Source organism: Vicugna pacos, chromosome 6 (assembly GCF_048564905.1).
Source record: "Vicugna pacos chromosome 6, VicPac4, whole genome shotgun sequence".
Classification (NCBI taxonomy): domain Eukaryota; kingdom Metazoa; phylum Chordata; class Mammalia; order Artiodactyla; family Camelidae; genus Vicugna; species Vicugna pacos.
This window is the reverse complement of record NC_132992.1, coordinates 56,384,966-56,401,155: the sequence shown is the minus strand read 5'-3', so window position 1 is coordinate 56,401,155 and position 16,190 is coordinate 56,384,966. Positions and strand designations below refer to the sequence as shown.

General features: G+C 38.7%; 1 protein-coding gene across 1 annotated transcript; it reads right to left on the bottom strand.

The window, feature by feature from the left end:
- Positions 1-1,537: 1,537 nt before the first annotated feature.
- MAPK1IP1L (mitogen-activated protein kinase 1 interacting protein 1 like) lies at positions 1,538-14,873 on the bottom strand. Its single transcript, XM_006199757.3, has 4 exons — positions 14,708-14,873; positions 8,709-8,730; positions 7,385-8,089; positions 1,538-6,387 (listed from the first exon to the last, which is right to left on the bottom strand). The coding sequence occupies exons 2-4, from the start codon at positions 8,724-8,726 to the stop codon at positions 6,376-6,378; spliced, it is 735 nt and encodes a 244-aa protein (XP_006199819.1). The 5' UTR covers positions 8,727-8,730; positions 14,708-14,873; the 3' UTR covers positions 1,538-6,375.
- Positions 14,874-16,190: the final 1,317 nt, after the last annotated feature.

Genomic DNA, 16,190 nt, shown 5'->3' with positions numbered 1-16,190 from the left:
GCTCAAGTATGTAGGTGGACACAGCAGCTATCATTACTAGCTCCCGGGAAATGAAGCTGGATGAAGTAGGACAACACGTAAAGCTCAGTTTAACCTGGACTCATCATCTATAAAGTTCACCAGTTGACTGTTAAGAGTTTTCCCATAGTTTTGGAACCTAGTCAGTGGCATCTTAAGGCGACAAGAATAAATCAGGGTGTCTTGTGGAAGAGAACAAAGGTTTAGACTGGTAATCAAGGAACTGCACACAGAGGGTACTGGATGCCTGAGCAAAATGTAATCTAGTGGACAAACCCTAAGTCTTGATGTTTGAAGAGCTGGTGCCATCATGTAGTACAACCTTGGGAATTTACTTAACCTCTTTTAAAGATTTCCTTATCCCTAAAAAAGTCTGTCTTTTTAGACTACCTACCTATCTTTAAGGAATGCTAGTCTCAAGGACCATTTAAAACATGAAACCTAACACTGAACAAGACACAGCAAAAACTTAAAATGTTAAATAATCCTCTTTTCTTGTGTGACACAAACACTTTAAGCATAACTTAGAATTCTAAATGGATGGAGATTGTTATACTTTGTGAATCTGATTATGAGTTTAGCAAACCTCAACTAGGAAACGTGGTCATCTACAATAATTTTTAAAATTTAAAAGCAGCAAAACTTTTTGTCCCTCACCCCCAAACAACTTATCTCTAAGTGCTATGAACCGAATTGTCACCACCACCTCCCAATCCATGTTTGTGTCCTAACTTGCAATGCGATGATATTTGGAGATGGGGCCTTTATGATGGCATTAGGGTCCTTACAAGAAGAGACAACAGAGAGCTTGGTTTTTCTCTCTCCACGTGTGAGGAAACAGCGTTGGCCTTCTGAAAGCCAGGAAGAGCCCTCATCAGGGAACTGAACTGGCTAGCACCTTGACCGTGGACTTCCTAGCCTCCAGAACCGTAATGGTGTCTGTTTGTTTAAGCCACCCAGTCTGTGGTATTTTGTCATGGCAGCCCAAACTGACTAATACAGTAAGTAAAGCACATACAGTGGAAGAGTGAAACTGCTCTAGAGAAAGTGGGGAGCAGAGAGGAACTAAGCTGAACCTGCTGTCTTCTCTTCCCTGGAACCCAGAGAGCTGCAAAATATAGTATGAAGATAAATTGCTTAATGCATCAACATAAAAACCTGCCCCCATGAGAATAATGTTCAAATGTTATAGGAACAGGTCTACGATGGCCCAAATTCTCTTCTGGTATTAGAATTCTATTGCATTGTTTTATCTAAAATAAGTGAGCTGATAGGATTCTATTTTGCTTTAGAAATCTGTTGCAGAAGGATTGGTGCTAAGTTTTAATATGGTAAAAAAAAATAAAAGAACCTGCTTGTATCAGGTACCCAGGGAAGATACGTGTTTGTCAAAGGAATGTCATTTCACGATGGGGGGAAAAAACTCCAGCCCTGCTCCAGAGTGATCTTATATTTACTACCTATTTCACAGCTCTGCATTAGGTGGGTACTTTTAGGAGATATAAAACAAGACATCAAGTACCACTTAAAAATTTTTAGTTGCATTTTGTCCACCTGAAAGGCAAAAAGCAGAAATCCTCTTCAGAACTGGCATATACCATAAATTATTCACTCAGTTATAGTCCCACTCAAACGAGGCTTCAAGAAAGGCTACCAAAACCCTGTGGAAAGGAAATGGCAAATATACAAGTTTAACATGACCTTCACTACAGACATAGCAATATCTTTCATAAAAGAAAGCGGGGATGGTGGCAGCAGGGGCAGATAAAGGAGGTTCGTAACTGTGTATACAGATAACCTGGTTACAAAGAGCAGCCTAGCCTTGAAGGAAGAAGAGGAAATCCTCACAACGGACAGTACGTTGCTGAAAGATGGTTTGTGGAGGAGCGCCTGTTCCCAGGCAGTCTATTTAAATGCCTTAGTGAATGCAGGTCACACACAGAGGGGTGTCTAAGGCTCTTTTTCTTTCTTTCTTTATGACAAGAAATTTGCAGTTAACAAATTAGGTGCTGGACTTGCTCTGGGAAGCCCAGAATTGGGCCTAAAGATTAAAATAAATGGAAAAACTGAAACCATGAAAATACAATTAAAAAAAAAGTTTTCAGGTGTAATACACAAAAGCAAACAAGTTTATCTTAAAAAATATCAAGTATCATATCCATAGACTATTCCTAATTATAATTACATCTTAAAGCAACATTTGTCTTTGTTTACAAATACAGCAGCAGGTGATAAAACCTAACATCTCAAACAGATTGCTTACAGTTCATAATACAAATGTATATGTCTCAAATCACATTTTAGGCAGTTTAACTTAAAATGCATAGACAATTACATACATTAAATTTGTCATTATTAAGTCAATGAAAAAAACCACAATATTAGGAAAAAGTTACAAAAAAAAACCTTTACAGAGCACGCATAAGAAGTCAAGTTTACTTAATGGCAACAAATCGGTATCTGCTAATCAGTGACACGCAGTGAAAGTGCCTTTAACCAGGGGAAAAGTGAAGAGGAAAAACATCCCATTAACTTTTGCACACTTTGCACTGAAAAACACTACAGTCCTGAAAAGCATTTTCTTACTTTAAAAAAAGGTATGTATCATAGCTCTTTAAATGCCCAAAGACTGGTCTATAATTTCCACCAGCAGCAATACTAAAATGTTTGCCTAGGTAAACTAATAATGAGTGTACTAATGAGTTCTGTAATGCGACCCCTAGGCTGTAAGCCCCTGGACAGGCACTCTTTGTCAGCTCTATCTCTGGCATCTGGCAAAGCACCTGCGTCATGGACATTTAAGTATCTGCTGAATGAATGCAGTTTTCAGATGTTTTCTATTGCCAGAAGCTTGCATGGCATTTCTTTAATACTGATTATTTTGTTGGCAATTTTTGTTTTACTTGGCAGAATTCTGAAAATAGAAAGAATAGTGTCTGTCTTCAATACTAAATATTGCTTGTATTAAGATTATAGTCTCCCCTGAAAGCCACCCACCACTTTCTATGCATAGTACAGTGTATCAGTGTGATTCATCTGAATTAAGCATTATGCTTTCAAAAACTTGAACACTTGAAGGTCTTAGGTTTAATTTCCAAGGTTTATAAAGCAGGCATTTTATAAATCTAGCCCTAGATTATTCAGGGTGAGGAAGACACTGGCACTAATCATTAAGAAGTGTAGGCAACCGACTGATATGCAAACTAGGCACAGTATTTTAATTGAGACTTTGATCTACACAAACAGTTTCAAAAGCTGTACATCTGAGTACAATAGGTAGCACTAATTATCTGTGAGGTAAAAATATCAGGGGTAAAACTGACTTCTTCCCTGGAAAATATTCCAGTATCTCACTGTAGTGGTGTGACAGACCAAGGCCCAAAACTCACCCCTTTTCTTCTCTGTCCTTTTATTATTCTCTACTGAATGCAATAAACAGTAAAACTGACAAAGGAAGGTGGCCCTTGGTAATTAAATTATTGTCTCTTCCCAAATAATCAATGTATTACTTCACAGAAAACAGGCTTTAAGAGTCAGAGCTGTACACAGCCATCTTCAAAAGCATGAAAAGTGTCGCGTCAAACCCAGTACAGACAAGCCAAGGTATTGTAAGCTCTCCTCTAAGGAGCCTTGATTCTTGAGGACTGCGTATGTAAATGAGGCCCTAAGGTCTATTTAAAAATTTTTTGCTGTCATTTTTAGGTTCAACATTTCAAAAGCTAAGATTCTAACTTCAAAAACAATATTCCTCAATACATCTCAACTATCTCCATCAAATTTATCTTAAAATTCTTGCTCTGAAAGTCCAAATGCCAGCATATTCCATACTTCATATTCCCTTGAGACCAAACATACTTTCTAATAAGCAGTTTCTTCCACAAACCAATCTCAGCCTAGCAAGACTTGTTTTAAAAGCAACATTATTCCCTTGTAAAGACAAAAAACCTTCTTAGATGCTTTCCCCCATTCCTCCCCTGAAACAGCTTCTGCTTTTCTTAACTCTGCCCTGAACCTAAAAATACTTTTTGCCCCAGAGTGCCCAAGAGAATTGAGATGTCCCTTCTCCAAGTTAAGAAATGATGCTTGAAAGAATTAGAAGGAATGTAATAGCAAATTCTATTCCTTTGGTTTCCAATCTTGAAAAGAAAAGAAAAAATTTCTGAAACACCAGTTGGAAAACCCTCGAAAAGCAAAGCTTAAAAATGGCAGTATCATCTAGGGCTCACTGGGCTATGTGGGTTGCCAGCAAAGTTAATATACTTAGAGGGGGTAGTAATTTCAAATCTTGTCTTCACGGTCCTTCAAATCCTTTAGCAAAAGTTTTTCTCCGATAATAAATGGATTCTACAACGACAGATTCCCAAACTTGCTACCTCGTCTTCTTTCAGTTAAACGTTATTCTCTCTAGCGTTAAATACCTTTAGGTAAAGCTAGAGTTGTCAATTTATCCCAATGTAGGACAACCAAAATAACCAGAAGGAGAGGTATCTTTGCTGCCATCTTACTTTTCCTATCATCTTATCCCTCCAGAGTTAGATGACATTATGATACTGATTGACAATTTAAGCCATGTCACTTTCTAAGGCTACTGGCCTAGTAAACTGAAGGCTACATTGTCAACACAGATTCTAAGTGTGCTACAGATAGCTGGCACTTGTCCCTCCAAAGTGAAAGAAGAAAGATTGTGCCATTCTGAAAGACCTGTCTAACATTCCCCAGTCTGAAAATACCTAAACAAATCAGTTTCAATTCCAAAAGCTTGAATCTATCAGCACTTAAAAGGGAGGCCTAAACACCGAATGTTCCTCTCAAAGGTGACAATCTTGCTTTCTTAAAAGGAGGTAGCTATCAAAACCATTAAACTGGCAGCATTTGGCATTCTCGACATTTTAACTACAAGAGAAATAAACTACCAAATATTTTATTTCTAAGCAAAAATAAGCTCTAGCATAAATCTTTCCTATACTGGTCAAGAAATGCACAATACATTTTAGTAAGCCAATGGATACATTCAGTTTCAAAATGTTATTTGACAAATAACATGGTCAGTTCTATACCAAATCTAAAAAATCTGATTTAAAGGTGCCAAAAAGTAAACAACTTTTTCTAAGCAACACAGTCATATTGCTTTAAACTCAACTGCAGAGATCTACTTTATTATTCTTCTCACTGTTAGAACTAAAGGATAATTTTTAAGGACGGCACTCATTCTTCTATTTACCTATCAACAAATACAGAACTGAACTGTTGGCCATAAACACTTTACAAACAGATCCAGGAAACTATGTAAGAGACAAGGACAACTTAACTAGACTGAAAGACACATACATATTTTGATCACACTTATACAAAGAGAGCTATCATGTCTGACTAAGGTTCTCTAAACCTAATTTCTCTGTCTGTGATAGACCCCTTGAGTGTGCCAGTTTTCCGTATCAGGGAGGAATTAAGGGATGTGCGCCTTCTAAAGAACAGAAGGAGAGGGGGCTACAGGAAGGGTGTTTTGTGGGAATGCAAATTACTTGTCTATGAAGCAACTCCCAGGGTCTCCTCTGGGAGAGAATGTTTCCTTCCTTGAGCTCTTCCCAAAGCCAATATGGACATCTCATGATTCTAAAGCAATACAAAGAGATCCCCAATTCCCTAAGAATATAATTTACATACATGTTGGCCTGCAAAAGATAAAAGTTAGTTTCCATAAATGGCAGATTTTAGAGCTGTATAAACCATCTGGCTAATAATAAAACAAGTAAGATGGAACTCAAAATAAAGGGAAAGTTTTTCTAAAAGCTCAAGGATAAAAATGAACACTGCCTGGTTAATGAGCTCAACATCTGACAATAATTATGAAGTTTTATATATATCCAAACTAAAACCTCAAGAGGACCAGATTTATTTATCCTATAGATAGAGCAGCTCAAGATGTTGAGAGGCATCATTTGTTTAAATTATGACAATGTGATTATTTTCAAAGTGTGTTTATTTAGGGGAAAAAGTGATTATGTGTTTAGTTTCATAATTTAAACAAATCGAAAATTTGTCTTAAACAAATTGTATCAAATTATAAAAAAAATTTTAAACAAATTGTATTCAATACACTTAATCACTTTAACTTTCCATAAAAACCGAATAAAAATCACATTTGAATGATTTACTTTTACATTTTTATCTGATTGTATCCATCAGATGTACTAAACATCCAAGTACAAGAGGCAGATATCTTCTGAGAGGTGCAAGAGTTGTTCTTTCATGAATGCCCTCTAAGAATAGTGAAACAGCAATTTTTATATATGCATTCATGTGCATATATATATGTACTTCAAAAAGCAAAGCGTCATCTCTTCATCCATTGTTAACTTAATGGTAAGACTGCAATAGAAAAAAGAAAAAGTAAACTTCTAGATTTTGTAAATGGAGTTTATTAACTCCTTGCTGTGGCTTAAAATAAAGTTACTGTTTAATAAAACCAAAGAGCAAATCATCTCACATATTTTGGCATACAATTCACAAAAATATTTTTTTGAGAGTATATAGCAAGAAGTTACACTAATGAAAGGAAGTTTTTGGGGCACTTTATTAAAATTTTTTTCTTTACAATTGAGGTGGATGTTTGATTAATCTAGCTGAAGATCTGATTAGTATTTTGTTAAGAATAAATAGATTTTTCCCCCAAGGAGACCTGACTCTGCGTTTGGATACTGACTTGGCCCAGTTCATAGGAAAACAGGGTGCTTTTCTATTTGGTCACATGTTCAAGACTGGGTCCTCAACTAAGATGTCAACCCTACTCCAGCCTGGCTGACATGTAAAACATACAGCATTACATAGAGCTGGCAATGTAGGAGAGCAGTATAATCTTGAGCTCAATTCTGCTAAGGATCTAAACAAAACCTTGGCTGAGAAACACTATGGATAGCTGCACGAAAGATGGGTAACGTTATATATTCACTGGCCTGGATTCTCTAATCTACCTCTATATCTAGCCAGAGTGGCAGAGATTACTTTTACTGAACTGTGTGCTTTGGCATGATGCTATAAAACCTTACTGAGAAATGTTATATAAAAAAAAAAAGGTTCAACAAAACACATCTCTGAGTTTACTTCAAGGATGCTATTGAGGACACTGCTTACTACATTACAAAGTCTTTAGAAAATTTTTCTATTTTTAGTGCCAGGAATACTTAACTTGTGCTTTCATCCTTTTAAATGCTTTACCTGAAGTTTGGAATTTACTCTTACTTTATACACACACCTTTCTAAAAAAAGGTTTAAAAACTTTCCAATCTTCCAACCCAAACTGGAGACAATCTTTTAGTTGTGCTTATGGGACTATTAGTGCATGTTAAATAACAAATTAAACACTCACATGGGGGCCACCAGGCATCGGTGGAGCACCAGAAGGTCCTGAAGGCACTTGAAAAGGATTATTGGGAGTGGGATAGAGTCCTGGTGTGGGATATGATCCTGCAGGGGCAGGATATGGTGCTGGTGGTCCCCAGGCTCCTGGTGGAACAGTGCCCCATGGAACAGGTGGTGCTGCCCCTGGTGCTTGGGGAGGAGGAGGAGCAGGATATGGCCCCGGAGATGGATATGGCATATTGGGGGCAGGATACTGCCCTCCCATTCCTGGTGCCCAAGGTCCAGAAGACATGGATCCCCATGGACCTAAAGGACCAGCTGCAGCTGGATCTGTGGGTGCACCATATGGTCTCGGAAGCTCTGGAAAGGGCATATTTGGTGTAGGATATGGCCCTGTGGGGCCAGGGCCTGGCACAGCTGGGGCTGGATAAGGACCACCAGGTGGGGGGCATGATGGTCCAGGAGGAAAGGGTGCCGGGGGTCCTGGAGGTGGTCCGGTGGGAGGCACAGAGGGATACATTCCTGTTGGTGCTGGTCCAAAAGGCACAGTGGAGGGTGTCGCACTCGGTGGGAGTCCAGATGGCACAGCAGGTGGAGCACTTGGGTTATTCCAAGGGTTGGACCCTGGCCAGCCCTGAGGAGGCTGGCCAGGTTTAGTATTGCTCACAGAAGAGGTTTTGGCAGGGGAGTGTTCAGGTAGTGCATCTGCCAACTAGAATAAAAAACAGGCATGTCTTATTGATCTTATTTAGGGATAAGTCATGCCAAACATGATTATATACCCATAAAGGACAGTAAGCTATAGCATCAGGAATTCTTCAGAAGCCAAGCTGTTCAGTTTAAAAACAATTCATTTAATATAAAATTTGAGGAGTTACCTTGAATATCAACTTCACAAGGCAAATTTCTCAGAGAAGCTCAAGTTTTCTAAATAAAACTGATCAACATAGTGTGATGTGAATCCTGGCTTTATGTCAAACAAGTTACACACCCTCTCTGAGCTTCAGTTTCATTTTCAAAAAAACCAAAAACAAAAAAACCCACAATAGTTTAGGGTTAACCTGAAGCTTAAACAAGGTAACTCATGAAATGCTCTTAACACAATGTCTGGTATATAATTTTCAATAAATGTTGGCTATTATTAACACTATCAGAACTAATAATTTAAAATGAATTTTCAAACATATTACATCTAAGTAAATTATGGCAAATCATCTATCAAATGCCAAAAAAAAAAAATTCAAGAAATCACAAAAAGCATCTCTTTTTATTTAAGACTTATGGCCCAGTTAGGACCAAAATACTTAAGAAGGATAAATGCATGAACTTACCGAAAATTCATCAGACATTTTCCTGAAAAAGAAAGAAAAGAAAAAATGTTTTAAAACCAATGCTTCCCATTTCTTATATATTCTTTAAGGAACTTTCTATGCATACATTATTTTTACTTAAATGGAACCTTAATCATTTATATAATGTGTTTTTCTTTAGAGAGGAAAATTTTCCATACTAGTTCATATAGCTCTATAAATCATCCCTTTTTACTAGCTGCACATCATATAAAAGTAATCCGTAATTTAGTTTACACCTCTCCATTTGGTAGCAGTTTAGGTTGTTCACATTTCTGACTTGTTTTAAACAATGACACAGTGAACATCTCTGAACACACATCTTTGTGAATCTATCACCAGGGAAAGATACTACTAATGAAACTTACAGGCAATGGTTAAGGCCATCTAAACTCCATCTCAAAAAGGGATACCATTTGCACTGTCTACCTTTTAAAAATCCTTCTTCACCACTGGATATTATTAAATTTATTAATCATTTTCAATTATGATAGGTTAAAAATTGGCACCTTATTGTTTTAACTTACATTTCTTTAATTAAGTGGAAATTAGAGCATTATTTAGATTTAATACCCCATTTATATTTCTTTTTCTATGAATATGCTCATGTCCTTGGACCACTTTTGTCAATTTTAAACACTGAAGAATAATTAACACTCGATGAAATGCATAGTTTAGTGGTCAGGTCAACAAGCTCTGACAGTTGTATATGCCCCTGTAACCATCCAAGATATGGAACATTTCCCTAACTCAGTGAGGTTTACTCATGCTACTTTTCAGTCAATTCCTCTTCCCACTTAGCAATCACTTTCTTAGTTTTTGCTTGTTCCTTGATTTCATATAAATAGAATAAAACAGTATGTACTCTTTTTTGCCTTTGATCATTTTACTAATTAGTAGTACATTTTTTAATTCTTTACAAACATTAAGGAAATTCACTGTCATATATGAGACAAAAAACTCACCTATGTTTTCCATTGTATTTATATATTTTAACTTTAAAAACTGTTCTTTCATACTGAATAATCTTTCTTCCCCCGCTGACTTGACATGCTACCTTTAACACATTTCACAGCTGCTACTGACAACAAATACTTACTGAATGTAATATACCATAGAACAGGCCCCATGCTAAGTGCTTTAGGTGTATAATCTCATTTAATAGATGCAGATTCTATCACCACCCCCAGTTTATAGCTGAAGGAAAGGAAGCTTAGCAAGTTAACTTTTTCAGGTCACAGAGCTAGTGACAAGCAGAGACTCAAACCCAGGTACAGTCTGACTCCAGAGCCAAGGCTCTTAAACACCAGGCCATAGAGCCTCCACCATTTCCCACAGGTATTGTGAACTCTATTCTCTTCCACTGATCCACACTAGAACATTCCATCTCACTAGGGCAGCTTTATATTTTTAACAAATTGTATGATCTACTACTACTGCTTTTTCAGATTTTCCTGAAAATTCTCACGCTTATTTTTTCCACTTTTTTTTTTTTTAGTCTGTTGGTGTTCTGGTTGAAACTGCATTAAATTTACAGGTTAACTTAGTGGACATTTGATATATTTAAAATATAAAATCTTCTCATTCAGGAACAAGGTATGTCTTTCTAGTTCCCATCATTGTCATTTACTATCACTCAATCATTTTTAAAAATCAAGTCTCCTACACATTTTTTGTGAGTTAGATTTTTAACTGGTAAACATTTTGTTGTGGTTGTATATTGGCTCTTCCATTATATTTTCTAACTGGTTGTTCATATACGGCAAAAGCCCTTTAAATTTTAGTGTATTACTTTTATAAGCAGTGGTATTACTGAATTATTTTATTCCTGAAAGTCTCTTAGTTGATTCTCTGGAATCTGCAGGTAAAGAATTATGCCACCAGCAAAAAATAATTTTACCTTTTCTTTCCACTATTTACACCTCTTTTTTCTTTTGTATAAGCTAGAACTTAAACAACAATGAAAGGTTAAATAGTGGTAGTGAACACAGTAGTCTCTTCCCAACTCTCCTGGCAATGCTTCTAATGTTTAAGTACAATTCTCATTTTTAGTTTGAGACTTAAAAAAATCACATTAAGGAAGTTTCTGTTTATGCCTATGTTGCTAGATTTATTTATTATTTTGTTAGTTGAAAAAAATAACACTGAACTTCAGAAGATTTTTTTGGCATCTAATGAGTTGATCTCATAGTTTTTCTCCTTTGACCCACCAATACACAATAGTTATATATATACTGCTCAATACTGAGTCATCCTTGCATTGACAGAGTTTTATTAAGTACGACTTGGTCATCATGAGGAATGATAAAAGAAAATGAACACGAAGCCTACTAAGTACAACAACTATAATCTTGCTTTTAATTTGTAATATTAAAAAAACACATCGTGAACGTACAGTAAACACAATTACCCATTCATTCCCATGTTAAGGTTTGTTTTATACTAAAATGTCACATCACACAATAGCAAATTCTTAGGATTAACACCTGAAGAAAGTTCATCAGTGCAAGACAGGTTTAAAGTCTACGTAAGACTAACATCCTTTTCAAACAGGGTGAGCCTTAACGAAACAGAAAATGGTTCTGTATCAAAGTCCACATAGTTCTGGAGCAGAAACCTCACAAAGCAAGCAACCCATTCAACTTCATGTGGTTCTACAGTTTAGGTTTTCAGAATTACCCTTCCCCTCTTATTAGTTTTTGAAAAACATGATAAAGTTAACCAATAAATGTAAGTTATTCCACTAGTTAGTAATATTAAACTGATTCACACAACTCTGGCTTTCAGAATTTTAAATTCAAAATCAAACCCTGGAAGATAGAGGAATTAATAGTGCCCTGACCAAAGGAACTAGAATTAGGTCACTTCCTGTTCTGCAGCACCACAGAGTAAAGTGACTGGCTCTCCATGCCTAGAACAAACAGTGTTCATGTTAACTGGAGACATTCCAATTTACTCTTTGGGGAATACTGTCATCATAAAAAGGCAAAAAATAGAGTTGGACATCAGTATTCCAATATGAGACAAACTGGAGAATGTAAAAAACCCCTATATTTTCTTTAAAAAAAAAACTATTCCAAAACATATGGATTATGCTCATTATTAATTAAGATGAGGCCAGTATAACCTTGAACTAACATCAACAAAAAGTTGATGATCAAAAAAGATTTTTATTTTTCTTTTTGGAAAAAAAAAAAGCTATTACTTTTAAAACTTTCCAGTAACAATTTATGGCAGAATCTACATATCATCTGAAAAATAATCGCTGTTTTTTTCTAAGGAGCAAGAGGAGTAATTTTAAAATAGAGCACGAAATTTCTTATGACATGCACTAGAAAAGTAAAACATTTCTGTAATGCCTATTATGACCTTTAGAGTAAAAAAGGTAATTCAATCAGGGGGAGGTTTAAAAAAGTTGAACTCCAAAAACTACTAGTGACTATTGGACAAGGAGTATTTCAAAGGGCCATCAAATTGTGGAGGAGACATTAACAGTATGGGGCTACACAGTTATGAAACCTGAACATCAATCCTTTCGTCTGAATCTTTTGACAAAAAGCCAGCTTTTCCACCAGAGACCATTTTCTCATCAGCAAAACAGTTATAATTTCTGATTACTTCACAGAAAATTAAAATATTTAATAATCTATAAAGTGTTGTAAACAAGAAAGTTACTTATTAAGAGTCACTAAGGGAAATCAGGATTTCTGCACTGATTTGCTTAGTATGAGGCAGGGAGGATAATGAACTGTACTGAAAATATAAATTTTGAATTGCATACATGATAGTTTTTCATACTGGCTTTCATCAGATACTCTATCTTATATTTGAGCAATTCAAGAAATAAGGGATTTGCCAGTTTTTGAACATTTTAAAGTACTTTAAAACTTGATATAAAAATAATTTGTTTTAACAACCTCATGCCAGCCATATTTTCTACATCCAGATACTCACTGCAACATATGTACCAGGAACTGTGTTGAGCCTTGGGGAAATGAATGGTGTTACAAGGAATAACTGCTTAAGGCTGTTGATAGTGGCGGAGAACCACCATTTAAACAGTAACATTACTGGAGTAAGCACAGGGCGCTCTGGGAGTATCTTGAAGAGTTCCTAAAGGAATCAAGGAGGAGAGGTGGAGGGAGGAATCCTTACAGTCTGGGAGAACAATAAAGAAAGAGCTGGGAGTAGGGGATGGTGGGACAGCCCTAGCCAAAGGAGCACAGTCTGTGCAAAAGCTGAGAGGGAGGCAAGAGAAAATCTGGGGAGTGTAAGCAGTTCAGATTGGCTGGAATATAGGAAGGGGAAGAAAGTTTGAAGACCAGGATTTGAATGTCACGGAGTCAGCTCATCTGAATGAACCGATTTCCTGAACTATGAAGAATGGGCCAGTAATGTGAGAGACTAAATGGGACTGGCAAATCAAGTGCTAATAGTTAAAGTGCTCCAGAAATAGATATATTGTTTTGTCTTCCTAGGCATATGGGCATACTGCCTTACTGTAGGCATGACTAGCTAACACTGTAGCTCTTCACTGGGTGGCTCTGGACAAACCCAACTCTCCAAACCTCAGAGGTGAAAGTAGACAAGAATAGTACCCACCTCACAGATTCGCTGTTGAGACTTATATAATAAATCTCTTAGCATTGTATGCAACATAGCAAAAATGAATGTTATCTTTTACAGTCACTATTATAGTTCCAGAAACCTCTATCTGCAGTTCTCAATTCAGAAACCTCTGAAAAAGAAATGCTCCCAAGTTTGGCATAAATCTTACTCGGTGGCAAAACCTGACCTGAGGTTATTTTTAGTTTCCATTAATTCCTACCTGTCGCTGCACAAATATTGATAATGTTGGATTAAGGGATGCTGCCCTGACTCTGCCGGTGTGTTTTCTCATCTATGCACCTTATAGTCCTCCTAAAATCTAAACGTAAAATCCAAAGATTTCTAAATTCCAAAACAGAGATCCCAAGGATTTCGGTTAAGGCGTCGGGCTGCGGGTCTCTGTACCTCCTGGAGAAAGGAAAAGAACATTCCAGGATACACAACTCAAAAGTTTCTGAGATAAACTAGATTTGAATAAGAGCTTCACAAATCAGCGGCAAGAAAAATTTCTATTCTTCCTACCCAGTGAACACTCCTGAGCAAAGACCTTCGGAAAATTTTCCAAAGGCCACCTTCGACTGTAATTAAGGTTCGTTTTCAAAACAGGCCCTTACAACCACGAGGTGTACGAGTGCGTATTTTTTTTAGTACCAAAGCAATAAAAAAATTCTTATGGTCGGGTAAGTATGGTTCGATGCTTTAACATTATTATCTTTATCTATTGAAAACACTACTCTCGGTTTTCAAAAGAAAATGGTCCAGCTACTTGTGAGCCACCAAGGGCTCATAAATCCTAAAGGGAGTATTACAGAACTCAGCACTTTCCATAGTTTGTCATAGCAACTCCTCTAGAAAGTAATGACCAGAACGTTGTCACATTGAGAATAATCTTAGAGAAGCGTCAAAGACGACTCCAAGAATGTCTGCAAGTCTCTCTCTCCCTTTCATTAGAAATTAATGAATGGCGGAGGGGGTCAGAGCCGAGGGGCGCGAGGCCCGGCGCCCTTTAGGGCCAAACGAACAAAAGGAGTCCAGGATTAACCGGAGCGAACCGGCCTCCGAGCGGGTCGCGCGCGCCCGCCGGGAAGGGGTGGGGGAGGGGCCGGGCCCGCTCCGCGCCCCGCCCCTCAACTAGGCCTGACGTCCAACGCCGAGAGACCCGTCGGGCGCGACGTCACCCGCCTCCGAGGCTTTCTCCCTAGGGGGCGACCGGGCGGGCAGCGGGCTGCCGACAGGAAGACGACGGGGAGAAGCCCTTAGCCCCCGGTGTCCAAAGAGACGACTGCGGGCACCTCCGTTACCGAGCCCGCCTCCCGCCTGGGCGTGCTCGCTCACTGCCCTCCACGACCCCGCTAGTGCCGAAGCAGCCTCACCCGGCAAGATTCGAGTCCGCAGCAAGGTCTAAAAGCGGCGATGGGTCCGAGGGAACCGGGTGCTGAAGAACCGAACGCAGCCTGACTGACGGCAGCGGCAAGGGCGGCACCAACACCAGGAGCAGCACCAGCACCAGCAGCGCGCGGCTCGTCCTGGCGCCGGAACAGGAAGTGCGGTGCTCGGAGCGCGCCGCCTCCGCCTGCGCTCCGCCTCCCCTCTGGTCCGGCCGTGCCGCGCGCGCCCCCACCAGGGCCCTGGTGGCGCGGCTGCTCCTTGCTCTCGCCCGGAGTGGCTGCCGTTTCCCGGTGGGCGAGAAAGCTCCCCGGTTTTCCGGAGTTCTGAGCTTCTGGAGGAAACACCAGTAACGGGTGACGTTCTAAACAGCCTGGCAGAAATTGCTAACTTGACTCCTGTAGGGTTTTGGGTTTCCCATATTCACGGTCTTGAGATCCAGGCCTCGAAGTGTGAATGCGGCCCAACCCCGGGATACGGATCCTTGGGCCCAAACTGGGGAGAGCTAAAGCAACAACACAGAAAGGGGCATTAATTAATGTTTGCAAATGGCTTGACAAATTGATATTAACTAATTGTACAGATGTCTTTGCAGATTTTTCCTGATCAGCATTTCTTCTCCCCATATGTTCATTTTTGGATAAACCTTTAAGTATCTACTCTGTCAGGCCCAAAAGATGATTGACACAAGGCCCCAGCCGTCAAGGAACTGCTAGCTGGTAATGAAGATGTCAGTTATGTGGTGTACAAGATATATATACACATAAAATACATACATATTTAATATGTAAGAATTAAAAGTATGCAATATTCTTACATTTTGCTTGTTTCTGTAAGCTGTTAGTCGGTGGGTGGATATTTTACAATAATCTCCCTAAACGAAGACTTAATCTCTGGATTAGCTCCACAGCACACATAATTCTCATACTGAAAAATGAGGAAGAGAGAAATTTTAAATACCTAAGCTTGGGGAAGACATACTTTTGGATAGGGGCAGTGGTCTATGGAAAATGATACCAGTAGTGTGAACGACCTACCCTGCCCTCATAGGAGGCAGTGAATCAGCAGTGTCTTGTGGAGCCATAGGAAGCCTGAGGCAACAGAAGTCAGTAAAACATGATGTATTTAAAAAATTGGTATTTTGCAGAGGGGAGGTATAGCTCAGTGTTAAAGAGTTCCTGCTTAGCATGCACTAGGTCCTGGGTTCAATCCCCAGTACCTCCACCCAAAATAAACAAACCTAATTACCTCCCCCGCAAAAAATGAAATAAAAAAATAAAAATTTGATATTCTGCTTGTTGGGGGGGCACTGATTCTGATTTCTAGATGTTGGACAAAAATAGTATTTTTCATTACTGAGGTTTTTAGTCAAAAAATTTGTGACCGCATTGAGTGCCTCACTCACCCCACCCTAGTCCTGGCCATGTTTATCACAGTGCTGGCAGCCCCAGCTTTTCCCACGCTCCCAGC